The sequence below is a fragment of the Syngnathus acus genome, chromosome 14 (genome assembly GCF_901709675.1).
Source record: "Syngnathus acus chromosome 14, fSynAcu1.2, whole genome shotgun sequence".
NCBI classification, from domain to species: Eukaryota; Metazoa; Chordata; class Actinopteri; order Syngnathiformes; family Syngnathidae; genus Syngnathus; species Syngnathus acus.
In genome coordinates, this window is record NC_051099.1 from 3,967,849 (window position 1) to 3,992,836 (window position 24,988).

The 24,988-nt window shown below is 52.8% G+C and overlaps 7 protein-coding genes across 14 annotated transcripts; 3 read left to right on the forward strand and 4 right to left on the reverse strand.

The window, feature by feature from the left end:
* The first annotated feature begins 52 nt into the window (after positions 1-52).
* LOC119133798 (LIM domain kinase 1-like) lies at positions 53-4,560 on the forward strand. 2 transcript variants are annotated; one of them, XR_005100194.1, is made up of 16 exons: positions 53-254; positions 714-852; positions 1,237-1,346; positions 1,416-1,583; positions 1,653-1,758; positions 1,838-2,076; positions 2,145-2,319; positions 2,379-2,465; positions 2,529-2,660; positions 2,760-2,819; positions 2,882-2,947; positions 3,024-3,210; positions 3,286-3,341; positions 3,438-3,595; positions 3,662-4,203; positions 4,244-4,560. XR_005100194.1 is itself a non-coding variant. In XM_037269950.1 (15 exons), the coding sequence occupies exons 1-15, from the start codon at positions 211-213 to the stop codon at positions 4,107-4,109; spliced, it is 2,175 nt and encodes a 724-aa protein (XP_037125845.1). In that variant the 5' UTR covers positions 53-210; the 3' UTR covers positions 4,110-4,560. The 2 variants fall into 2 exon arrangements, 1 of the variants encoding a protein (XP_037125845.1); XM_037269950.1 differs by having other exon boundaries at positions 3,662-4,560.
* Positions 4,561-4,955: 395 nt separating this feature from the next.
* Positions 4,956-7,980, forward strand: LOC119133802 (septin-5-like). 2 transcript variants are annotated; one of them, XM_037269956.1, is made up of 13 exons: positions 4,956-5,017; positions 5,283-5,305; positions 5,678-5,968; positions 6,034-6,130; positions 6,197-6,283; positions 6,429-6,552; positions 6,631-6,765; positions 6,847-6,964; positions 7,069-7,170; positions 7,235-7,331; positions 7,402-7,564; positions 7,636-7,738; positions 7,816-7,980. In XM_037269956.1, the coding sequence occupies exons 1-13, from the start codon at positions 4,972-4,974 to the stop codon at positions 7,876-7,878; spliced, it is 1,449 nt and encodes a 482-aa protein (XP_037125851.1). In that variant the 5' UTR covers positions 4,956-4,971; the 3' UTR covers positions 7,879-7,980. The 2 variants fall into 2 exon arrangements, with proteins under 2 accessions (XP_037125851.1, XP_037125850.1); XM_037269955.1 differs by lacking the exon at positions 4,956-5,017 and having other exon boundaries at positions 5,214-5,305.
* An 18-nt stretch (positions 7,981-7,998) lies between these two features.
* Positions 7,999-12,801, reverse strand: LOC119133801 (max-binding protein MNT-like). 2 transcript variants are annotated; one of them, XM_037269953.1, is made up of 6 exons: positions 12,417-12,801; positions 10,736-11,258; positions 10,551-10,592; positions 10,342-10,453; positions 9,716-9,908; positions 7,999-9,623 (listed from the first exon to the last, which is right to left on the reverse strand). In XM_037269953.1, exons 1-6 carry the CDS (start codon positions 12,523-12,525, stop codon positions 8,995-8,997), a joined length of 1,608 nt encoding a protein of 535 aa, XP_037125848.1. In that variant the 5' UTR covers positions 12,526-12,801; the 3' UTR covers positions 7,999-8,994. The 2 variants fall into 2 exon arrangements, with proteins under 2 accessions (XP_037125848.1, XP_037125847.1); XM_037269952.1 differs by having other exon boundaries at positions 7,999-9,626; positions 12,417-12,800.
* Positions 12,802-13,963: 1,162 nt separating this feature from the next.
* Positions 13,964-18,341, reverse strand: LOC119133803 (lissencephaly-1 homolog A-like). Of its 5 annotated transcripts, none has more exons than XM_037269957.1 (11): positions 18,203-18,341; positions 16,728-16,919; positions 16,545-16,629; positions 16,342-16,416; positions 16,073-16,279; positions 15,677-15,845; positions 15,504-15,606; positions 15,183-15,411; positions 15,014-15,115; positions 14,784-14,940; positions 13,964-14,669 (listed from the first exon to the last, which is right to left on the reverse strand). In XM_037269957.1, the coding sequence occupies exons 2-11, from the start codon at positions 16,757-16,759 to the stop codon at positions 14,596-14,598; spliced, it is 1,233 nt and encodes a 410-aa protein (XP_037125852.1). In that variant the 5' UTR covers positions 16,760-16,919; positions 18,203-18,341; the 3' UTR covers positions 13,964-14,595. The 5 variants fall into 5 exon arrangements, with proteins under 5 accessions (XP_037125852.1, XP_037125855.1, XP_037125853.1 ...); XM_037269960.1 differs by lacking the exon at positions 18,203-18,341 and adding an exon at positions 17,733-18,097; XM_037269958.1 differs by lacking the exon at positions 18,203-18,341 and adding an exon at positions 17,571-17,726.
* Positions 18,342-18,862: 521 nt separating this feature from the next.
* Positions 18,863-20,605, reverse strand: LOC119133771 (coiled-coil domain-containing protein 92-like). The gene is made up of 4 exons (XM_037269920.1): positions 20,426-20,605; positions 20,110-20,260; positions 19,877-19,924; positions 18,863-19,775 (listed from the first exon to the last, which is right to left on the reverse strand). Exons 2-4 carry the CDS (start codon positions 20,240-20,242, stop codon positions 19,183-19,185), a joined length of 774 nt encoding a protein of 257 aa, XP_037125815.1. The 5' UTR covers positions 20,243-20,260; positions 20,426-20,605; the 3' UTR covers positions 18,863-19,182.
* A 382-nt stretch (positions 20,606-20,987) lies between these two features.
* Positions 20,988-23,906, forward strand: LOC119133770 (F-box only protein 40-like). The gene is given in 7 exon segments (XM_037269919.1): positions 20,988-21,267; positions 21,492-22,309; positions 22,311-22,554; positions 22,620-22,906; positions 22,976-23,107; positions 23,204-23,474; positions 23,593-23,906. Coding segments are annotated over 7 exon segments (1,950 nt in total). The 5' UTR covers positions 20,988-21,264; the 3' UTR covers positions 23,788-23,906.
* A 274-nt stretch (positions 23,907-24,180) lies between these two features.
* On the reverse strand, positions 24,181-24,986 carry c14h17orf97 (chromosome 14 C17orf97 homolog). Its single transcript, XM_037269932.1, has 2 exons — positions 24,845-24,986; positions 24,181-24,752 (listed from the first exon to the last, which is right to left on the reverse strand). Exons 1-2 carry the CDS (start codon positions 24,951-24,953, stop codon positions 24,187-24,189), a joined length of 675 nt encoding a protein of 224 aa, XP_037125827.1. The 5' UTR covers positions 24,954-24,986; the 3' UTR covers positions 24,181-24,186.
* Between the last annotated feature and the right edge of the window lie 2 nt (positions 24,987-24,988).

The window sequence follows — 24,988 nt, forward strand, 5'->3', positions numbered from 1 at the left end:
ACCATCTGGTGTCAGTGGATCCTGTTTTTTTGTTTTTTTTCTTCACTCCGCTCACATTAGCAGGAAGTTGACACACACACACACACACACAGAGGAAAGCAACCTGTGTGAGCTCGCCCAAGATGTTGCCCATGGAGCAGGTTTTTCTTCTTCTTCTCTTGCTTTTTGTGGTAACGTTAATAGGCTAAGCATTGACGGGACGCCATCAAGATGTCTCGGCGGGATCTGAGGTTTCGACGTGGGATGAGAGGACGGTAAGAAACAGCGACGGTTATCAGCTTATGTGTGTAACTTTTTGCAACAATGCACACAAGTTGCAATACACACATTTCCTTCCTGGATCGAGCGAACGAGCGGCAACTTCTTTACTTTTGCTTTTGTTCAAGAGTGATGGGTGGCGCTCTTGTACATGTGCTTGACGACGAGAGGAAGGAGAGGAAACGAGGTGGAGTCATTCAGGAAGTGGCCGCACACTGCGTTTGTGCCGCTTTGTAGATTAGCCACAACAACTCCTTTATGGTGGACATCCAGTTCCATTGTTGTTAAATTTTAATCCAAGGATTTTGCTTGTGTAAGAAGAAGAAGATCATCCCAGCAAAACTTGGACCTAGAACTTTCAACCAAGCTACCAGAAACATGCCAACTGCCCACGGATAAAATACACCTGAAGCTGTAAATTCTGATCTGAAGCTATGCTGCCCTCTGGTGTACAGGTGCGGGGAATGCAGCTGCAACCTGTCTCACTGGTACTTCGAGCGGGACGGGCAACTGTACTGCAAGAAGCACTACTGGCAGCGTTACGGCGAGAACTGTCACGGCTGCGCTGAGGCACTCCAACCGGGACTTGTCATGGTGACTAAGCATTTATTTCAATTCAGTGACATCATTGTACTGATGTCACTGACAACTGAGAAAATACCGGTGATGTTTTAAGTCTTACTGCATCGAAACAAAATCCAGCCCAAAGCAAATCTTCAGCAGTGTGACTTCCTGCGATTAACTAAAAACTTGTTAGTCTTGTGACGTGGTGAAAGAGCGTCCTATGAAAAGTTCCTGACAATGCAGCACTTCATAACCTTCATGCGCAAATTGTCACGAGGGCAGAAGCTCCGAACTTTAACCGATAGGGCAAACAGAGGTTCGAGACGGAAGAATCTCAAAAAGTGGTTAACAACAGGAGACGAAAAAACAAAATGGCAAAAAAAACAATAACAAAAAAAAAACATGTACCGACAGGTTGCTGGAGATCAGAAGTACCACCCCGAATGCTTCAAGTGTGTGACGTGTCAGATATTGATTGGAGATGGAGACAGCTACACACTTGTGGAGCATTCCAAACTCTTCTGGTAAGTCAACATTCCATCTCTGAGGTCTTTCTGTTACTTTGGGTCGTTGAGTTGTTGTTTGCGTCCCAGTGGTCAGTGTTTCAGTCAGGGTGCCGCATCGTCGCCTTCGTCGGAACCCATCAAGAGCCCCCACACGGTGGCGCTGGTGTCACTTCCTCCACAGACAGAAGGCCAACGAGGTCTGAAGGTGGCAACTGGACTCAGTCAAGAAAGTGGTCCTTTAGTTACCGTCACAGCGTGAGTCAAACTTTAGCAGACATCCTGACTTTCAGGTTTCGATTTCCAATCCACATCATCCTCCTTCAGGTTAGACTCGGACGCTCTTGGTCCTGACATGCTGTCTTCGCTCCACATTGGAGACAAGATTCTGGAAGTCAACGGCATTCCTGTCCACAACGTTTGCCCCAACAAGGTTCTTGATGGCTTCATGAACCAACCATGATAAACTTGACAAAGTGAAGCCAAGCTAAGGTCAACCTTGCTTGCTTTAGGTAGCGCATGTGATCCAGGACACAAGCAGACAACTGCAGCTGACCGTGGAACACAATCCACGCTCCAAGACCTCCACCGACGATCACAAAGACTTGAACTGTGTCTGCGAGAAAGTGCCTTCGACACACGTGCTACCAAACCTGGAGGAGGAGCCCGGCTCAGGGGCGGAGACGCCGGACTCAACCAGAATGTCGCCTCACCATCACGGAACCATGGGAATGCGATCACGAAACATCCTGTAAGATGAGTTCCTGACTGTCTTTGATCCACCAAAACCATCTACCTAAGTCATGTTTCCTCCATCAGGCGCAGCTGCAGCATCGAAAAGTCTTCCTTGTCACTCTTCTCCCAAAAAAAAGACATGGTACGCTCCGAGTCTCTACGTAACGACCCCGTCGATCGAACCTATCGCATCTTCAGGCCTTCTGATCTCATCCACGGAGAAGTTCTAGGCAGGGGCTTCTTTGGACAGGCCGTCAAGGTAAGGTACGAATGTGACAATCTTTCCCACCAAATGCAAATCTTCATGTGGCTGTGAAGGTGACACATCAGGAGACAGGAGAAGTGATGGTGATGAAAGAGTTGATACGTTTTGATGAGGAGACGCACAAGACTTTCCTGAAGGAGGTAAATGTCCTTCATCAAACGACTTCATCTTGACTGTCCATTGATCTTGTGTCTGGTGATCAGGTCAAGGTGATGCGCTGTCTGGATCATCCCAATGTCCTCAAGTTCATTGGACTATTTTACAAGGACAAGCACATACACTTTGTGTCCGAATATATTCAGGGAGGAACGCTCAGAGAAACCATTGCCAAAATGGTACAGTACATTTTTTCCCCTCCTCGAACGCTTAGATGTTTAAGCACAGTGAGTAACAAGCATGCTAATGCTAATGTTTGATCTCTATCTGGTTGGTAGGACAATAACTTTCCGTGGAACATCAGAGTGAGTTATGCCAAAGACATTGCCGCTGGAATGGTGAGTCTATGCTCGAGGTCCATGACCAAATCATCATCTCACCTTATATTTCTCCTTCATAGGCTTATTTACACTCCATGAACGTCATCCACCGGGATCTAAACTCACACAACTGCCTGGTCAAAGAGGTAAACTGATGGTTGTAGTTCTTTGCATAAATGACTGCTCGTCTCATAGTGCTTGCTTGCTTTCATCTACATCTAGGATCAGTCCGTCGTGGTTGCAGATTTTGGTCTTGCTCGTTTGGTGACTGCAGAGAGGAACCGCAGCAGAACGCCTTCTCTGGATCAACCTCCCAAGGGAACTTTGTCAGAGCTACGCAAGCCGGACCGCAGGAAGCGCTACACAGTGGTTGGGAACCCTTACTGGATGGCACCGGAGATGATCCACGGTGAGACATGAACAATTATGAAATAGAATATAGCTTCACTTTGAATGCTTGACGTGGTGTCTTTGCGCCTCTCAGGGAAAAGCTACGACGAACGTGTGGACATCTTTTCATTCGGAATCATGATTTGTGAGGTAGCCAAGTTGAAATGATGCCCGATCCTCGTACACAGTGAGCTAAAAAAAACAATATGGAATGGGTCATAGTAAAACACTCTGGATATTTTTCAGATTATAGGACGAGTGAGTGCCGACCCAGATTTCCTTCCTCGGAGTAACGACTTTGGTTTGAACGTGTCTGCGTTCATTGAGCGGCACCAGCCCTCCCAGTGCCCTTTGGCCTTCCTTCCGCTTGCTGCCATCTGCTGTGACTTGGATGCTGATCAAAGGTAACCTCGGCATACTTTCACCACATTGTAAATATTGGGATTATGATCTTGACAAACCTGTGGCAGGCCTTCCTTTTCCAAGTTGGAGGAGTGGCTGGAGAATCTGCTCATGCACCTGGACATGCGCCTGCCTCTCCGTTCCGAAATGGAGCAACTGAGCGGAACCTTCTGGGAGAACCGCCAACACAGTTCAAAAGTGGAAGCCTCGTCCACTTCTTCTCAGAGTCCCGTGACATCTCCCGATGACGAGAACAATCAGCAACTTCCTGAAAGCGCAAATTGCATACCTCAGAACACTTATGAGCATGTGAATCAAGAACTTGCACAACAAAATGTGAACGCCAGCACGTCTTCAAACACCCCCGAAAGTCACGGACATGGACAAGACCCCTCGGGAGAAACACAAAACCAAACAGAATGTTCACAAGTTGCCAGTCTACCATCAAGTAGGTCCAGGAGGATCTGCCGAGTCTTGTGGAACAATACCATAAAGGACGACCGATCTTTGCTGTGACTGCTTCATCTTGTCAAGGGTGTTGTATACTTATTTATCTTCAAGTATGACAACAAAGTTTCTTTTCAGAAAAGCAAAAAGAAAAACAACTACGCTGTTCAGTATGTATTTGTGTATGTTTTACTTTTACAGCTCTAAGTGAATTACGCTGAAGCTGTGTCAAAATGTGATATGTAAGCAAAATAAATTTGCACTCACCACAATGGTGCTAAGGGTTTAATGTGCTTCAAGTGTTATTTTTCTAAAATAAGGCCTATTTTTCAGATATTGCATGACACACAATTGTTTTGTTTTTTTTAGTGGTCTATAGCTTGTTTTAATTAATGTTGAACTCATAAATTCAGAGTTCTGGAATGTTCACACAGCATCATATTTGTTCCCTTCAAACTGTGTTTCAGTATGAAACATTTTTCGTCTGATTGTGATGAATAAAAAAACAGATTCATCAGTTATCGAAATAATTGTTGGTAGTGGCGAGTTCTGTGCACGAATCGGTGGAAATTCGAATAAAAAAGAGGGCCAATTTATTCATTCCTATGGTCGAGTAAGAGTACAGAGAAAAACGAGAAACACACAAAGAAATGATAAAGAACAATTAGAATAAACACACAGCTACTTACTTCATGTTGCCACGACGGAATTTACGAAACGTTTACTAAAAATTAAAAAAAAAAAGTCCAAATCAGTCTGTGTTTAAATTGGAAGCCATGTTTTTTCTTCTTCTACTTCTGTTTCTTGGCGGTGGGCAAACAACTTGAGGTGCGTTAGCGCCCTCTTCTGAAATGGAGTGTGAGTTTGGATAATCCCACCGACGCGCGGTCCAGTCAAGTGTCGACGCGGCGGTGCGAGCGTGTAGTTCACCATGGAGCACATGTCCTCGCCGGTTCGCTTCCGCAGCAACACCAAAGGTACGAATTTAATTTGACTTTTAATTTAGCTCTTCCACTTCTACTTGTTGAATTTAAACTCTGGGATGAAAGCTTTCCATCCACCTTCCTTTGCACTGGGGCACAATTTGACCTTCCTGCACACTGGCTGGCGCACCTGCTTGCATATTTATAGTTACTTACAGTATATCTTTATGACTTTACATTACAGGTATGTTGTTTGTTTACATGCTCTTCTATACTAACAAGCTTATGCCTGCCTATTCATTTCATGGCACGTTAACAGCTGCAACTTTGTCAGAGAAGGAGGTAAGCAACATTAGCTGTTGTCTACAAAGGTTGTGTTTGTAACGTGTGTTTGAAGAGTGTGCGTTGTGTGTTCAATTTATCTCCACCCCCACCCCTGGCGGTAGCATTAAAAGCGGGATTAAGTGAGTGCAAAGCTTTGTGGGTAATGCGAGATGATGGCAAAAAGGAGGCCAGACGTGGCCTGCAGTGAGCCCGCCTGACCTCGGGTTCTGTCAGCTGACGATTGACTCCAGCCGTCCTTTTCCAAGCTTTTTAGAGGCAAGTCACAGGCCCAGAGTTGAGATTGGAACCGTGAACCTCCCACCTGCGAGGCAATTGTACTAAACACCGTTACACCATGCCGTTGCATAACTCCGCCTCTTCCTGTCTCAGCTGTCCAGTCTGCGAGTGAAAGACGAGGACCACTTCCCCTTTGCCAGCAGGGCTCCGCCCCCCGCCTCGCAAACTCTTTCCTCGGCCCGGCGCGGGACGGAGGTGGCGGGCGCCAACGGACGGCATCGCGGTCTTCCAGGTACGCCGCCCCCGTCACCGAGGGTCTCCGATTGGTCCTTCCCGCTCTCCGGGAGGATGACTGTGTCACGGCGTTCGCTGGACTCACCGCTTAGCCCCGCCTCCCGCCCGCACAGCCCCTGGGGATCTTTCGACCCCTATGACTCGGCAGAGGTGAGAACCCAGCAAATGCTCGCATCTCGAGGCGCCACTTGCTAAATTCTTTCGCGTTTGTTCAGGATCAGGATAAAGAGTACGTCGGCTTTGCCGCGTTGCCCAATCAGGTTCACCGAAAAACAGTGAAGAAAGGCTTCACCTTCACGCTGATGGTGGCAGGTGAGTCTTCACATATGACCGTCGTCCTTCGTGGCAGAAACGCTAATAACGATGCTAACTGAGCAGGAGAGAGCGGCCTGGGAAAGTCCACGCTGATCAACAGCCTCTTCCTCACCGACCTTTACAAAGACCGAAAGATTCCCAACGCCGAAGGTCAGCAGCTCGGAACCATCCAACAAATTACGGGCCCAGAGTCCATTTTAATCATCGTCAATTATTTTTAGACGCAAGAAAGTTGTCGATGACATCGCTAATCGACTAGCTGTCCGTGATTAGCTTGTTGTGTGTGTCCTCGCAGAGCGCATCAGTCAGACAGTGAGCATAGTGAAGCACACGGTTAGCATCGAGGAGAAAGGCGTCAAGCTGAGGCTGAGCATCATCGACACGCCGGGCTTCGGCGACGCCGTCAACAATATGCAAAGGTCTGACACCCATGAGCTCCTTCACGTGACTTTGACACTCGGGGTTTTTGTTTTGACGCCTGGTCTCCCACGCGCTAGCTGGAAGCATTTGGAAGACTACGTGGAGCAGCAGTTCGATCAATTCTTCCGAGACGAGAGCGGCCTCAACCGCCGCAACATCCAAGACAACCGCGTGCACTGCTGCCTCTACTTCATCCCTCCTTACGGACACGGGTAGGCTAAACTCCTTGTTTCCGGTCGTGTTGGAAGTCGAGATGCTGGTGCGTTCAAGTGCCGTCTGATTTGTGCCTGCAGCCTGCGACCTCTGGACGTTGAGTGCATGCGGGCACTGCACGAAAAAGTCAACATCGTTCCCGTTTTGGCCAAAGCTGACAGCCTGACGCGGGCTGAGGTGTACAAGAAGAAAATCAAGGTAGGGCCCTCATGCTAGCGCTAATGCTAACACGTCATGTTGGATAGATTTTTGCGCCAATGCAATCATTTTTTCCCCAAAAGTGACTTTTGCTTCCTTTTTAGATCCGTGAGGAGCTGCGTCGCTTCGGGATCAACATCTACCAGTTCGCCGACTGCGACTCGGACGAGGACGAAGAGTTCAAGAGGCGGGACCGGCTGCTTAAGGTCAGCGAGCGAGCCGGATGACGTTTGTGTGCGACGGCCGACGAGTTGTTTTGTGCACGCGCAGGACAGCGTCCCCTTCGCTGTCATCGGGAGCAACGTCCTGGTGGAGAGTCAAGGCCGCAGGTTCAAAGGTCGCGCGTACCCCTGGGGAGTGGTGGAAGGTAACAGCGGGAGTCACCTCGATATTTTCCACACAGCTTGGAGAAACAAAACTTCCCGTGTGTGTCGCAGTGGAGAGTCCGGCCCACTCGGATTTCCTACTCCTTCGGGATATGCTGGTGAGGACTCACATGCAGGACCTGAAGGACGTGACCCGCGAGTGCCACTACGAGAACTACCGGGCCCACTGCATCCGGAACATGACGCGCATGGTCGTCCAAAACCGCAAGCGCAGGTTGTGGGAGGGAATGAAGGCCACGCCATCCACATCATCTCCTTAATCTTTATCGTCTTGTTTCCGGGTAGCTTGCGTGAGAAGTACCAAGAAGAAAGCCACCTGGACGTCCCGCTGCCGCTCGCTGACTTCGACACAGAAAAGGAAAGACTCATCTTTGAGAAAGACCAGGAGGTACGCTGCTCACCTCGCCCTGCGCCAGCTCGCAAGCGGTATGACCTTCCTGTTGACCTTTTGCTGTTGCACTGCAGCTGAGGAGGATGCAGGCGCTTCTGGAGAGGATTCAGGAGCAGATGCAAAGCAGCCGCATATGAAAGCACTCGGCAGACCTGTGCGAAACATCCATGTTTCATTTGGCGTCTTTTTCATTATTTCTACTGCCATCTAGTGGCTGTTAAATAAAAAAGTATTAGAAAGAGCAGGCGACAAAGGAGTGTTGTAAATGTAATAATATTTATTTATTAAGAATCTTTCGGATTAATGTTGACGGCCCACAGTGCTCAGGCCTTTTTATATAACTTAACACTTTCGCCATAGGGAAAACAGCCGTGCTCGTATTAATATATAATATCAATATATATAGCGTGAGGTCCAACGTCTTGTTCACCCGCCCGCTTTCCACATGGTCCCGCAAACATGCACCACCACAACACAAAGCAGCGTTAATAATCAGAATCAGAATAAAGATAAAAACAAGTCCGCCGCTCCAACGTGCATCACATTTAAGTCCGTCCACATGATGACACGACGCAAATGGAATCACAAACAGAAAAAAATTACATCGTTAGCAAGAAAAGACAAAACGCTGTTTTCGTTCCAAAAAAATGTCCACGTTCAGTCCCAAAGAGCAAAAAATCTAAACTTTGACTGTTTTTCATTTGCTTGGTGTGTGTGTGTGTGTTTTGTCACAGTGATGAAGAGGTTAAGTGTAGGCACACGCAAGCGCAAGCATGCTGGCACAGCCGCTATCACTCCAACGCAGAAAATGGGTTGCAGAAAAAAAAAAAAAATTCTTTCACGCAGTATCACACAATTTAAAAAGCTAAAATCAAACTCATGATTTCAGAGTTGGAGGTTTGCAACTAAACTTTTTTGTTTATGCTCAGTCACTTGTCGTTTGTGTGCTGTGCACCAGGGGGCGCTGTGACAATCTTTCCTTGCAAAGCACTGCATCAAGCTCCTCAAGTCACTTTGACGTAGTCCCTAGGACCAAAGATGGTGCCAAAGCGATGCGCGATGCTTTGGCCTGAGCACAATAATGCAGGCTATCATCACCCCCACCAAAAAAGTAACTAGAAAAAAATCAATTGCAGTTATGCAGGGGAACATGTCCATCATTTTTGGGGTTCTGTCTAGTCCCGAGAGGGTCTGATGCGTGTGACATCATCACGGTGACATCATCGTCACTTTCCGTACAGGCGCAGCGGCGTTCAAGCCAGTTTGATGGTGCTGACAGGGAAGGTGGGCACTGTTACCATGGTGACGGCTGCCTGGCCCACCAGCTGAGGGTGGGGCGCCAGTACGGCGGTGGGTTTTGCCAGCGCCGCCGCCTGCTGGCTCGCCATGCCGCCGTTGGCGCCGGGCTGAGGAGGGGGCTGCACGCGGGGCAACGCGTGATGGGCAAAGGTGTGCGTGATGTGGCCCACCATGGCGGGCTGAGACACCGACACCTGCGGGTACAGGGTGGGAAGGCGGGAAGGGAGGGGCGCCCCCAGGCGTGCCATTGGGTGCACCGTGATGTGGCTGATGGGGGTGGGGCCCGGCAATGGGGCGATGTGTGGGAGGTGCTTGTGATTGGCAGGCAGGGCGTGGCTGACGGCCTGGATGACGGAGGGGTGCGACACGGACGAGACGGGGAGATGGGGGACGGCGGCATGGGCGATGACAGTGGGCGGCGGTGGCGGGCCCTGAGGGGGAGGGGCGGCTGAAGACGAGGGGGGCATGGCCAGCAGGGCTGTGTGCTGGATGGACAGGTGGGGAGCCAGCATTGGCGCCTGTAGAATGGGCGCCGGAACGCCGGCCGGAGCCTCCTCGCCATCCTGCTCCAAGTTGTCTTCGCCTTCTGTCGACAACGGACACCAAAAATAAATGCCCCTAATTGCACGGTGGCGAGTAAGCTGAGTCAGCTGAGCGAGGTATGACGCGACGTACCTGAGGCAGTGGAAGTGGACGCCTGGTCGTCTTCGGGCTGGATGCTTTGCCGGATGAGGCGTTCGATCTCCAGCGCATCCATCCGCTGACTCAGCTCTTTCTTCAGCTCAGATAAACGCTGCTGGGTGGCTATCTTCTCCCGAGCCAGCCGCTCCATTTCGTGCTCGTATTCCTTCTCCTTGCGCTTCAGTGTCTGCAAAATCAAGCGCTGCTTTCAGCCCACCATGATAGACGCGTGGTGGCGACAACGTTAGCTTTCCTGAAGTTAAACGCTAATGACATGTACGGCTTTTTGCATAAATCTATATTTTTAAACATATGACTAAATACTAAATATGAGAGTTTTGTGTATGTATTAGTGATTATTTAAAAAATATTTTGGGGTGAAAAGGACGATGAAAGGAAAAGGAAGTTAGCCCTGGATGGTAAGTGAGCTCTTTAGTGATTATGTCATCCTGTATCACCGTGGCAACAGCTGCCTGCGCGTTGCATTGTGACTGGACCCCGCCTCCTTTCACTTCACTTCTTTCCAGGCGCGCGTCGCAACTGTTGCCATGGTGAGAAGGCGACCACATTCGCGCCAATCAGAGCGCGAGAAAGGCGATGGCGCCGTCCTCGGGCGGTACCTGGATGTAACGCAAGGCGCTGCGCAGGACGCTGAGGTTGGACGTCTTCTTGTCATCCACGTTTGGGACATTCTTCTTCAGCGTCTCAAAACATTCTTTCAGGTGAGCGCGCCTGAAAAAACATCAAGTTCACGCTTGTGTTCAAGCAACACTTTGCCCGCCATCCACAATTACCCAGTGGTTGATTGTCCTCCTTTTTCGGAACTCACCTGTTCTGCTCCAGCTTGTTGTGGACCTCCCTAGTTCCCGCTCTGAAAACACACAACAAACACACTCTAGTGCATGCAGAGATGCATGTGGCGCTTTTTGGATTTTTTTTTTTTTTTTTTAAATACCCAAATTTCTTTTGTCAAAATGTTAATATACAACTTGTGACTTATTTTGGGGTACTGACCCTCCAGGCCTCCTCTTGGCATTGGCCCCTCCTTTCATGTCATCCAGCGTGAGTCCATTGGTCTTGAGGTGGGACAAGGGCTGAGCCTGGTGGGACACCAGAGCGGGCCCCACGGCCGACCCGTCGCCACACACGGGGGGCGGGTACCGAATATGAACCTGAGGCTGCTGCGATGGGCTGCATTTGATTAGCCGGTTAACGCCGTCCATTTTGACATGGGGGGAACACAACAGCTGATGGGGTGGCGCCCGCGGGGGGGACTGAGAAGAGTTGTTGGCCAGCAGCGGGCCGTGGGGCACGGTCGCGGCCAGAGGGAGGGGCGCAGGCGTTGCAGCAACCACCGGCATCACGGGGATGACGGCGACGGGCGCTTGCGGCGGCCGAGGGGGCGGGGCCGCAGGGCACGGCGGCTGCTCGCCCCGGCTGACAAGGTCGGCTCCGACCTGCTGCGGTGGGAGTGGCTCCAGGCATCTTGACTCCGCCTCCTGGTTGATGAGTACCGTCACCTTCCACTGCTCCTCATCTAAAAAGGGGGGACAGGAAATGAGTTGTGATGTCATCAACAGGCTGCAGAGTGAATAACAGCTTCATAGAAAATGTGTGTGTGGGAATCCGTGTGTAAAAACCCAGTTACCATGGAAACAGCGGCCATGATGGGAGCATCCCCATTGCAGGGATTCCTCCAACGCGTTCCAGGGCCTGTCGCCCACATCTGACGCAATGTCGAGCCAATCACATGACTTCCTCATTTCTCACACGCACGCCCACACACGTGCCAATATGGCATGCCGATGTCTATGTAAAATGTGAACCAACGTGGAGATAATCAACATCAGCGGGAATTTTTTCAATTATAAAACCCATCCGACACATTTTGCTGCACTTTTGATCAGCTTAACCTGGTTCGTGTAAATGGCGCGCGTGCACGTCACAATCCACACGCCAGAATGCCGCGTGCACGCGCAAGTCAATTACGTAATAGAGTGGAGTGGAAAAGCTCGGTCGGCTGGGGAGGGGGAGCCTGCCCCTCTCCCTCCCATCAATGAGTGTGTGTCTATATAGGCGAGGGCAGGGCACGTGGTGGTGGTAGTGGTGGGGGGTGTCTCACTCGATCTGACACGTCATCAGAGGAGGAGTCACCCTCCAGACACACACGCACACACACACATTCCTTCCTTCGCCTCCTCCACGCTAGTGCCCGTGCTCGTCAACAACAAGCGCCGTGCACGGACGGGCGAGGATTGGGGGGGGGGGGGGCGTGAACGCAAGGGAGACCCGCTCTTTCCCCCGCTCACGCACGTATCATAAGCTGGCTATTATGTAAAAAAGCCTGTGTGTGCTCGCTGCCCGCGCACGCCGCTCAAAGTAGGACAAGTGGATTGCGGGAGTGACACACTTCGAGCACGCATGGCCCCGCTGACGTCACACTTGTGTCTGCGTGTGTGTATGTGTGTGTGTGTGTGTGTGTGTGGGGGGGGGGGGGGGGTCGTAGAAAAGCAGAGGGAAAAACGGAAAGCTCGTGACAGGAAGTCTTTAGCGACGACGTACACGCGCATGTATTTCCGCGCAGAAAAAAATGCCATGAAAAGACACCCTTGGAACCGGAAGTGGGTGCATCGCGAGTCCAAGCCGAAATCGGAGGTTCAGGCGGGGGAGCGGGGGCACGTCGCTCGGTTCTTACTGTGTGTGAGACGCCGCGGTTCAGCCTGACGCTCGACCAGCTCGGTCCGATCCCGCTCGGCTTGCAACTCCAGGTAGCGGGCGGCCTCCAGCAGCGTGTCGATACTCATGGCCGAACCGGGACAAGGTGACGACGACGGCCGACTAGAAGAGAGGAGAGCGGTGCGGCGCCACGGGGAGGAGGGGGTGGGGGTGGCCCCTCGGGAGCGCGGGGGGGTTAGGGGGGGGGCGGCGCTGGTGGTCGGTGGGCTTGGCCTGCACAGCTCCGCGTCCCCTCGGGCTGCTCGTGAATCCGGCTGGCTCGCTCCTCGGCGGGGCGGAGCGGGCCGGGCTCGTCCAAAGTGTTCGGGCGACAAGATGGCGATGGGGCTCGTCTAACTCACAACAAGCTTTGAGGCGTCCCAGGCCACGCCCTCCCGCAGTCTGCCCCGCCCTTTTACTACGGCAGCTGCCAAAACACGGAACACGTCACGTGCTTTTTGCTTGCAAAATATATCTCCTCAAATCCCCATCGGCGACACCATCCAGCCCTTTTGTTGTCCTTCATGTTCATTTACTGATTGAAACGCGGCGTGACCAAGACGACGTCACAGCCTCCGCGTCAGGGTCGTCGCGACGCCCTCCCATCCGCATGATGGCATTTCCGAGTTTTGGTGAAGACCGTGCGGCCGCAGCGCGTGATGGCCACCCATTGGCTGCATTCGGCGGCAGCCGGCCAATCTGCGCCGAGAACAACAAGCGTGCTGCTGGGCCACATGGGCGCCCGCCCCGCCCGGAGCCGGCGCGCGCGCGCGTTATTTGCATGGCTAGCGCGTGACTTACAAGCCCCGCCCCCCTGCGAGAGAAACTGTCAGTCAAAGTGCGGGGGGGGGGGGGGAGGGAACTCGTTGCTATGACGTCACGGAAACGTGTGGATTTTGACGGCAACCTGCAACTCCTTCCAAAATCACAGAAATGATCAGCGATGTTTCTGTCTTATTAGGAAAAGCTCACATCCACAAATATCATCGCCGTGATTTTTTTTTTTTTTTTAAAGTAGTAATTTTAATGTATTGATCATAAAACATATCTGAACCCAAGGTGGCATGGAAAGCATGCAAGCTGTAAGGAGGAAGGGGAAGAGGGGCGAGTTTGCAGAGGAAGCAGCAGCAGAGTGGTGACCCAGATCGAAGTGCTGCATCACTCCATCTCCCTGGGGAGACCCAGAGGGGTGGGGATCGGGGGGGGGGGGGGGGGTACCAGTAGACACCTCCATCCTGTCTCTTCGTTGCCTCCCTTCCACGTGGTCCTCACACGAACCTCCTCCTCGCGGTGCCTTTGCGCAGCGGTCACCTCGGCAACGGTTGCCAAGATACGGGCCGGGAGTTGCCTGAGCAAGCGGCAAGTAGGCCGGGCAGCGTCCATTAGATTATTGATGAGACGCCTTCACACCAAGAGCGGTGGGGGGGGGGGGGGGCAAAAATGCCGACTAAAAATCTCATCCAAGTCATCCGACGTAAATGCTCACAATTGAAGTGCGAAAAAAAACAAAAAATACTCGCAGATGTCCAAAGTGTTATTTACATCCTTTTATTTCTTGAGCCTGCAAACATCACACCCACAAATACGTATACACAACTCTTAGATGAATGAACGTGTGTGTGTGCGCACGCGTGTGAGGCAGCAGCCCTCAAGAGGGTCAACAAGGCAGCTAGCGAGCACTGGACGACAGCACACACGCACACAAGCAGCAAAGTGACGAGCAGGCGCTTTCCTCTACCGGTGTGTGTGTGTGTGGGGGGGGGGGGGTCATGGGCATGTATGCGTGAGTCGGGCATCGAGGTTGTGCGGGTTCACTCAATCATCACATCACAGTCGCACACACTTTCCACACTCACTAACACGCACGCCAGCACACATTGAAACTCGTCATTCAGTTTCTCACACAAACCCACTTTGAGGCCCGCACTCCCCCATGGAAGGTGCCACTTGTGGACAAGGAGTCAATCGTCTCCCACTTTTCGTCACATCGACGAAAGGGGGTGTGGCTTATGGAAACCAGGAAGTGATTGGCCATGCAAGGGCGAGCACCAGCGGTCACTGTGCTGCCGTGACTGACGTCCGCAATAATTTACATCGAAGGGCAAGCGTCACCTGGGGGGGGAGGGGGGAATACCGCGGGAGGGGGCCGGGATGCCGACTCAACGGCACTGCCACACTTTGACTGTCTGGTCCACACTGCCCGTAACCACGTAGGGAGCGCTCTTGTGGAAATCTGAGAACCAAAATAAGAAACAAAGAAGAGGAATGAGCGGGAGAGTACAACGTACGACATATTACATTCAGGTTTTTTTAGGAAACAAAAAAAAATAAATCTAATTCAAGTGACCTAGAGAGGTGACAAAGTGCTCGTGCGCGTTAAGCGTCTTGGTGCAGCGTTTATTCTTGTAGTCCCAAATGCGCAAAGTCTTGTCGTCGGCGCAGCTGAGGATGAAGCCGCCGCCGGGGTGCATAAGCACGCCACGCACCCAGTTGTCGTGGCCCACCTGCGGCAGCGACAAAGGAGGCTGTAAAAACAAGCTTTGCAACAGGCACTCCATTGGCAGCACGTCTACTTGCCAGAGTCATGACACAGATCCCGATGGCGACGTCCCACATCTTAATAGTTTTGTCCCTGGATCCCGAGAGGAGGAAAGGCCCGGGCTTGGCGCTCTTCTTGTTCTAGGATGTGACCGGAGTGGACATGAGAAGGGCGGGCGAGCGTTCACGGGTGGGCGGGGCTTCTTACCTGCGCACCGGTGGCCTCTAAGACGGTGGGGTGTGCGCTGTCAGGAACCCAACAGATGCACTCCACCACGTGCTCGTGCTCGCGCAGCTCCACCTTGCACTCTTTGGATGAGACGGCCCACACGCGCACCGTCTGGTCATTGGAGCAGCTGGCGATGAGCGAGCCGTCTTGGTTGGGCCGCACCATGCGCACCCACTCCCGGTGGCCCGTGAACGTCTTTACGCAGTACCTGCGCCCACACCACCACACAGGCAAACTGTCACTTCTTGCCAAATGGCGTGCTGCGCCGCGCTCGCGTGTTACTAATGCGCTGGTGAGTACCCGGTGGCCACCTCCCACATCTTGATGGTCTTGTCTCGGGACGCCGACAGAATGTGGTCGCCGTTGGGCATGATGGCGACGGACGACACGTTGTGGTCGTGGCCTGAGCACCAAACGGCCGAGTGAGCATGGCGACATGGCGAGAGCCGGCGTTAGCGTGCGTGCGTACTCACCGTGCATGGTCCTGATGCACTCGAAGCCTTGGAAGTCCCAAAGCTTAATGCTCATGTCGGCCGAACACGAGGCCAGCAGCTTGCCCGTCTGGTCGAAGGAGATGTCCTGAACCGAGTCGGTGTGGCCCTTCAGCGTCCGCTCAAAGTCCCCTGCCTCGTAGTCCCACACCTGACAAGGTAAAGCGGGTAAGGTGACGAGGACACACTTGAACCAATCTGACAAGGGGGAACCATACGAGATCTATTTCAAACCATAACTTTCAAGGTTTTATCTGCTTTTGGGTGGGGAAAAACTAGTGTTTTGGGGGAAGAAAACTGGTTTTGTTTAATGATGGGTGAAAAATAAAGCAAATCTGGTCAGTCTTTTGATGGTTTTGGAGTTTCTACCGGACTGACCTTGATGGTGGCGTCCTCGGAGGACGTGACCATGACGGAGAAGACGGGGTGGAAGAGGACCCTGGTGATGGGAGCGCGGTGGCCACTGAGGGCGTACCTCTCCGGGGGCCTCGGGATCCACTCTTTGGGGTCCCTCTTTTGAGAGGCCGGCCCGCCGTGGGTCATCTCCTCCTTGGCCTCGTTCAGCTTGGACTCCAACTCCATCACCTGCAGAGCCAGCAAAGTTGATGCTGGCCAACCAGCCGGCCGACGGGAGAAATGTGCCTCACCTTCTTCTGTAAGCGGATGACAGAGGTCCACTTCTTCTCCAAGAGCCCAGCGAACTTTTTATCCACGTCTTCATTCTGGAAAGCCCACGCAAACATTAGCTCAGGCTGATTTCACCACGCCGTGCTAGCAGCTTCATTTCAAGATGTCAAGTCGAGACTATTCTCCAAGATTGTGAACTTCCGTTCTCGCTTGACTTACTGACCATGTCCAAGTCGGCCTCCTTCTTCAAGGTGGAGTACGCGCCATCGAATCCGTTGGAGCGCAGATAGTCGGCGATGGCTCGATTTCTAAATCCGCGTTACCATGGAGACCACACACAATTAAAGCTAGCAGCTCACATGCTCTGCTGCATGATGAACAGGATACAGACAGGCTACACACTTACAGTTCGTCTCTTTGTCTCTGTGACAGCACCATGACGACGACGACGACGGCAGCGGCCGTCTACCGCACGGGGAGCTGAAGTGGGTCAGGTGATTTGCACGGGAATCGTCACACACTGAGAAGCAAAGTGGACCGGGCAGGACCGGAGAACAGGAAGTGGAGTGGAAGGGATTTCTCACTGGCTGGCCACCACCTGAAAGAAGGAGCACATGGCAATTATGACCTCATCTCACAAGGACAACTTGATGGAGCACACGACGCATGGAGTCAAACTCGACATCAGCTGACGGGATGGACATGGTGTTCCACAAAGGAAAACAGGGCTAATGCTAAGGATGCCAAGAGCAGCATGAAGCCACGCGAAGACGCAACACCACTAAGCTACTTAACCGCAAACCTGTGAGCGGTTGAAAGTTGCAGCCATAAACATGACCGAGCGTCACTCAACTACAACCTTTGTCGCCGATCACCTTCGATCTCCTCACCCTCCTGATTTCACTCTGACGTGATGTTCAAAGTTCAACTTTGCTGCCAGTCGAGGGAAATTAAAATCAAGCTCCAAGCAACAACCTGAAGGCAAAGCGATGTAGGAAGGGCCAAGAGTCCTTTTCACACTGCCAATTAAAAACTGTGGATGGACTCCATCTATTGCCTCCTATTTTCCTTCTTGGTGGTTCTGTCGTATCTTTGTTGTCGGTCTTCTTCCCTGATCATCTTGGCGAGGCAGGACTGAGCCACCACCAACAAAAACAACTACGCCCTTTTCGTCTGACGTTAGCTCAACAACGCGCTCCTAAGGCGCCCGGATCTGTCAGATTTCCACAACGCGAGCTTGGCAGCCTACCTGCAGAACTCACGACTACAACGGCGGCTGCTGTTGCTGCTGCTCTCGAACGTGCGCAAGTTGCAAAAAACATACATGCACGCACAGGTTCTGCAGCCTAAAGAACAAAATCGACCTGGCGCTTGATACTTCTAGCTGTGCACCAAACGGGGCGTCACTCACAACTTGTCAGCTGCACACACGACGTCAGTCTTTTGGGATGAGCGCTCGACGCCCAACACGTCAAATTACGTCATCAAACTCTCAATTGCACAGCCGGCCGGCGGCCGTGCTTAGCCTAGCATGCTAACTTAGCACTTAGCTCGTCGTTCCGCGTCACAACTTGTGGGCTAACGTTAGCCGGACGCTAATGTTCGCTGACAGGCCACGCGTGACAACACGAAAGCACAAAATCTTTGGCAATTAAACGCTAGAGTTTTAACCTCGCCGCCAAAACCTTTCAACACCACAAAAAGTGCGAATTTTCAGCGAGCCCCTAGCCTAGCTTAACTTGCTGCCTTTCCGCCATTTTGAGACAGACGAGAACGAGAGCGCGCGCGCACTGCAGGGAGGCAAAAACGTCCCCCAAACCCCGTAAAATGTCTTCGTGGCTCCTCACTGGTAAATTACGCACAAGTGTGCTGGTGACTCACCCGGGGACAAATGTCGGCGATCATGTTCTCAACAAATGCTCGCGGATCGTGAAAAAAAATGTTCTCCGGCGGCGCGCACATCAGCCGGCAGCCGCGAGGGAGCGCTCTGCCTTGCTGCACGCGCACACGGCGGCGCGCACGCTGGAGTTTATTAGGGGGGGGGGGGGGGGGGGGGGGTTACGTGCGAGTAAATCAAAACAAATTTAAACTACTAGTTTTTAACTGCACCTTTGACCCTTTTTAGTGACAACTGGCATTGCACTTTAAACGTCTTAAGTCACAAAATCAGGATCAATATCACTGCCACACACACACACACTATGTAGGTTGAATTACGCCAAATTAAAAATAGTAACTTGAGACAAAATGAGCCCACGTACAAGAATGCAAGGATGTTATCGTTAGTTGCGGTTTTCTTCATCTTTACGTCAAAACAAACAGCTGACACCGGGTATCTGCGCGTGCGCGTCAGACGATCCCCCGGTCGCCGGTTACTACGGCAACACTGCCTCCCCGCCCGGGGCGCAGCATCCACTCGGCGGTGGTGACGAGTTCACTTCCTCTTGTCGGCTTTTCAAAATTAAACCAACTTTTTAAGCACAGGAAAAGGATGTGAGCCGTGTTCACATCTGATTGTTGTATATGTGTGCGTATCAGTATGAGTTTAATTTTGTTGTATTTAGTGCTATGGAATCTTTTGGAATGAAAACCTTCAAGAAAGACCCCAGAAGTTTGTCAAGCAATGATTTCATTTTCAAAGTCGGCACCGATGACAGAAAGGCAGGTTGGAACGAAAGAAAGAAAGAAAGAAAGAAAGAAAGAAAGAAAGAAAGAAAGAAAGAAAGAAAGAAAGAAAGAAAGAAAGAAAGAAAGAAAGAAAGAAAGAAAGAAAGAACACGCTCAGCTTGCTCATGGCGGCGCTCATGTTAGCCAATCGCAAGTCCTCTCGCAAGGGGTCCGGCGGCCGGACGCAAATGACATCATAGGGCTGTCTCACCCTCGGCTGCGCCCATGTCCACGCGTCCCCGCAGGCCGCCGCCCTCATCCACATCCTCCCAGTCGTCCGCCTCTCCCCCTCGCAGCAGGAGGCGGTACCGGAGGGGCACCAGAAAGAGGGCGGGGTCCGGCATGGGGTGCGGCTTCTGCGGAGACGTTACTCTCTCCTGGGGGACGCACGCCCGCACCCGCTCCGCCCTTACGCTGGCTCTGGTGAGCAGCGGTGATGGGAGCTCAGCATCCTCTTCTTCATCATGATCTTGGTCTTGGGGGGCTAACGGTTCCCCCTGCTGGGGGGCGCCACGTTGCTGGCGCAGCTTTGCGCGGGCGGCGTTGAGCTGTCGAAACAGGGCGGCCGCGGCACCCTTCTGCAGCTGGAGCTCGCGGTTGAGCAGGCTGATCTTGTGGCTGCGCCGCTTCAGCTCATCCAGAAAGTGACGCTCGTCCCGGCGCAGGCAGCGCCCCAACTCTGATGCCCGTGCCCCCCCCAGGCGCAGCTCCCCGCGAGCTGTCGCCGCACTGCCGTGCTGCTCCTCTAGAAGACGCTGCGCTGCCTTGCAGCGTGACGCCAGGTCAGCTTCAATCAGAAGATGATCATATAAAAAAACCACACACAAAATTCAATCTTTCGTGTGGCAATCACGTGACGAAAGAAATACCGACAACATCCTAGCTCACCTGCTGTGGTCCTGTGTGGGAACCTGGAGTCCAGCTCACAGCTCAGCTCTACACACATACAGGTCATCAACAAATGGAAACACAACAGCTTCAAATCAGCGGCATGTGAAAGCAACAAAGTGAACTAATATGATTTCGTGGTGTTTAACGCTCATAAGACCAACCAGAGGACGGAAAAATCAAAACATCAGCATCCTCTTTGGGATGTCCTGTGTGTGCGTGTGTGCACCCACCTTGGCATCTCCTCTTGAGGTTGCTGATCTCCACGTGCAGGCCGGCCAGCAGCGTCAAATGCTCTTGCTCGAGGAAGACGATGGCTCTGTGCACGCTGGCTACGTGATGCTCCAGCTCACTGCTGGCCTCCATGGCGGGACACGACTTGACCTGCAGATGTGCACGCGCACAGAGCACGTCAGAAAACACAACAGGCAGACAGAATTCGAAACTGCTGCTGCTGCTGGTTCTGCGACTGCAGCGCGCGCGCCCTCGCGTCTGCCCTGCAAACGTCGCTCGTGCGCGTGCGTACGTGCGTGTGTTGTGTGGTCCTACCGTTACGTGGATTCCGTTCCGCTCCTCAGCCGTCCGCCACACAAAAGATCCACGCCGGACGGGTTGAGGGACGCCGCGTGCTCGCGCTTCGAGCCGTCGCTGCAGACGACCACGCGCCAGCGGCCTGCGGACGTCGCGGAAGAGGGAGGGGGGGGGGGGGGACGACCTCTTCCTCGTCTTCACTTCCACGTAGACGCGCCTCCGCGACAACGCCGCGTGCACGACAAAGCTATGCGTGTGTTCGTGGGCGCGACTAGTGCCACCTAACGGCAGGAAGAGAGGATGATGGCAATAGAAGGAAGGGATGGAGTGGGTTTTTTTGGGGGGGGGGGGGGCGTTTTGAAGCCTCCTATGGATGATGATGGCAAGTGTGTGACGTCATAAATGCCGTCACTACAAATTATTAATGCCAAAGCACAAGTTGGTAATTTAGGTCATTTAATGTTCATCACACCAAGTTTGTGTGTTGGTGTGTGGGTGTTAAAAATAGATTGCGCGTGGGGCCCATGAAAAGTTCCACAGGTGGTCTGCTGCTGCTCTTTTTTGTGGGTCACTTAAAGTCGATCGTTGATATCGAACACATGCAAGAAATGGTTGCTGTGATTTGAAGGCTTCGGGCGCGTAACAGGTGAATGAAGGTGCAAGGACTTTGAGAGTGTTTATGCGCCTTTGGCAGCTGTTTGAAAAGGAGAGGACAGAATTTGTGTGCTAATTTTAACTTGAACAACTTGACTCCTAGTCGAGATGCTTAAAGGAAACGCCAGGCACTTTCCGCTCCACTGTGCGCTTTGTAGTAGGCAGCCGGTACCGGTCGGGGATTGCGAGGTCTACCAGAACCAATGGTAAGTGTACGGAGACACCACGGTGAGGTCGCCGCCATATTGGATGAGGCAAAGAAGCATGATGCTTAAAAATGAAATTTTGACAAGCGTGACCCATCTCGTCGGCTTAAGAATTCGTGATTCTGCTTTGCATATTCAGAGTTCGCCCATTTCACGCGTTATTATATATATGCTTATGAATATATTTAGACATATGATTGATACAACTTTCGTGTGTGTGTCAGCACAAACACTGCGAGTCCTGCTACAGCCGGCGCTGCAGGGCGCGGGTGGAGGCGGGCGTGTGCTGCGCCCTAGTGGCGTGCCGCCTGCACTGCGGGGCACTCTTCCATTCGTGCAAGGAGGAGGGGCACCTGTTACTGTGCCCCTGCGCCCACGTGCCATGCCTCAACGCCGCCTATGGCTGCCCTGTCCGGCTGCCCCGTGCCCAGCTGGCCACCCACCTGCAGGCGTGCCCTGCCAGCGTGGTGGTCTGTTGCATGGAGTGGAACCGTTGGCCCGCCATCGACGCACACTGGTACCCGAATCCTGACCTTCACCGCAACCTGATGGGGAAATGCCAGGAGGGGGCGTGTCAGGACCAGGACCTGGACTTGGCCCTGGCGCTTAAGGACCAGAAGCGCTTGTTCTGCTCACTGAAGATGAAGAAACTTTTCCCAGAACTGACCCGGTGTACTGAAGAAGAGGATCAAGAGGAGGAGAGGATGATGAAAGAGGAAAAGAGGAAGAAGCAGGAGAAGAAGGCCACCTTGGAGAAGGAGGCTGCATCAAAGATCTGGGAGTCTTTCAGTCCTTTTCAAGTCAGCGTTATTCCTGAGGATGAAAATGAAGATAAAGAAGAGACAGAAGAGGAAGTGGAGGAACTGAGTGAGCAGGAGTGGGAGGCCCTGGCCTGGGAGCCTCAGGGGGTGAGTGAAGATCGACTGCGGGACTTTAATGCCTGGGAGAGCATGTTTAGCATGGCCATGGGCGGCTGCAGGGAGGCGGGCAGGGGCCAGCAAGAGGTCCCGGGCGTTGCAGAGAAGTCTGGTGGTGCCGCAGAGGGAGCCCACGCCTGTAGGGTCTCCCCCTTGTCGCACCCGCCCCCCCGAGAAAAAGGACCTCCTGTACAATCACGTAGAGCCCATGAAGATTGTGGCCGTAAGAACCTTCAAGGTTCCCAGCAGTTTCTCGGCCAAGCAGGGTCGCATCCGCAACCCGGGATTCTATAGGAGGGATCACAAGGCTGTGGACACCTCAGACCTGCAGGGGGCGTCAGAGAACATGCCCGTCTGGGATGAGGTTCAGGTCAGACGCTTGATTAATGCCGCCAATGAAGCTGATCATGAAGATAATGACGTGTCTGTCCTCAGGCGTCGCTACTGTGCTCTTTGGAGAAGGAGCAGCGAGGTCACCTGATTGCTGAGACGCTTTGCACCGACGGCCTACTCCAGGACGAGGGCACGCAGACTTTCCAGTTCCTGTCGGCGCCCTTCGCCAGCGTCGCCTCCCTGGCGGACCTGACGGCCGGCCGGCAGGGCGAGCTCCACCTGCAACTGCAGCTGGAGAACGTCAGCAGCCGCCATCACAAAGCCAGCTCCGCCTTCACCGCCGTGTGCGGGCACGCCGTCCGCAGGCGTGAATACGCCGCGCATTACAAGTTTGTCTCATCAACTCGTGCATGGATTGATTTCTTGATGACCATCACCTGACTGATCAGTTGATGCAGGAACGTGCACAGCGACATCCAGATGAACGTCAACGGATGGTTCCAGCACCGGTGTCCACTGGCGTACTTGGGCTGCACCTTCAGCCAAACCAGGTTCACGCCATCCACACACCAGGCCAGCGTCGTCTTCACGTGAGAGCAACACAGATGAGTTCTTACAATATCTGCTTGACAAGTCCGGGCTCTGGGATGAGTGTGGGATCCACCGAATCTGATGTTTTCCTTCAGGGAGGACCTGGGCTGCTTCCAGCTACGTCCTGTCAGCCTAAGCGCTGAAAGTCACGTGACTTCCTGTGATGCTCTGAGCTCCCTACCCTTTGAGCTCCTGTGTCACGTGGCGACTTTCCTGGACAGTCTGTCGCTGTCCCAACTGGCTCTGGTGTCTCGTCTCATGAGGGAAGTTTGCTCCACACTGCTGCCCACACGAGGGATGGTCTCGCTACGCTGGGAGGGGACTGCCCACCCTGAAGTGGGGGTTCGATGGAGTGCGGAGCGCAAGGTCTTCAAAAATAAAACCGGATCAATCAAAGATGCATCCAGAAGTTGCTTCATTCTTCTTGGAATTGCCAGGATGACTCGGCCTCAAAGAAATTCACATAAATTGTTTCTGTCTGCAGGTGTGGCACTTCAGCAGCACCTTCTCCGCTGTGGACACGTGGAAATTCCGAGACATTCCGTCCATGTCGGAGCACCTGAGTTGTTGTCCTTACTTCGAGCGCGAGAGGAGAAGCGAGCGCTTTCTGCTGCCACTGCTGCTGGACGACAAGTGCAGACATCGGAGGAATGCACTCAAAGCAAGAGCACTAATTTAGAGGGTTAGCATTAGCCCACATTAGCATTAAGTAAGGGTTAGCGGTTGTTTGAAAACAACAAGGTGTTCATTTGCTTTCTTTAGTTTTGTTTTCTAGTAAACTTGAGTGACCTTACGCAGGCCGAAGTCTCATTTTTGACAGATTTGACGGGTCAAAGCAAGCAAACAAAATCACTCCGGACCATGTCTCCAAACGCTCCAAAGTGAGCTCACATGTATCGCAAGACGTCACATTAGAACTATTTTAATTTTGTTTCTAGAATAAGAACAAAAACAGCCAAAGTCTTGTTAAGAAATGCTCCTGGTTGGGATTGGTTTCCAAACCGACCGAGGACGTTTTGTTGTTGTTGACTTGGGTGTGTGGTGTCGATATTGAGAATTCCTTGAGCTTGTCTGACCTTCAGAGCGAGTCGAGGCTCAAAAGACGCCGAGGGGTTCGGGTGAGGGGGTCGGCCAGCTCAGCGTCTCGCTGGGCGACATAGCGATGCCTCCTGCTGGCCCGATACACCTCCAGCCTCTCTTCCTCCGCCTGGGGATCCTGTAGGACCCCTTCCCACCTCAGACACTCCCTCCCTTGCATTTCCAGCGGCGTAGGTGTCGGTGTTGCTGGCGGAGTCGGCTCTTGAGCCTCAGCCGGGGTCGGCGCTCGAGCCCCGGCCGGCGTCGGCGCTCGAGCCCCGGCCGGCGTCGGCTCCCGAGCCTCGGTCGGGGTCGGTTCCCGGGCCTCGGCCGGGGTCGGTTCCCGGGCCTCGGCCGGGGTCGGTTCCCGGGTCTCGGCCGGGGTCAGCTCCCGAGCCTCGGCCGAGGTTGGCTCTTTGGTGTTGCTGTCTGAGGCGAGGTGGGGCTCGGGCTCTCTCAGGCGGTCTTTGCACTTTTTGCCCGGCGCTCGTCGTTTAGACGTTGGACCTCTAGGTACCGGGGTCACCTGCACCAACTCGGGGAGCTTGAGTACCGGGTTGGGCTCAACTAGGGTAAATGAGGGATGACAAGCGTTAATGAGTTGGGACTATGCTCGAATTTGAGATAGATGGGGGAAGAAGTATAGCATTTGAAGTTACCTGGCTGCTGCAGAGGTGTGTTTGAAGCGCAAAGTTTCTTTTTTTTCTTCCTTTTCTTCCTCCTCCTCTTCTTTTTGTCGTCCGTCTTGTGGTTGTCTTCCTCCGACATGCTAAGAGGCTAGCTTGGCGACTCGTTTGCGCTGT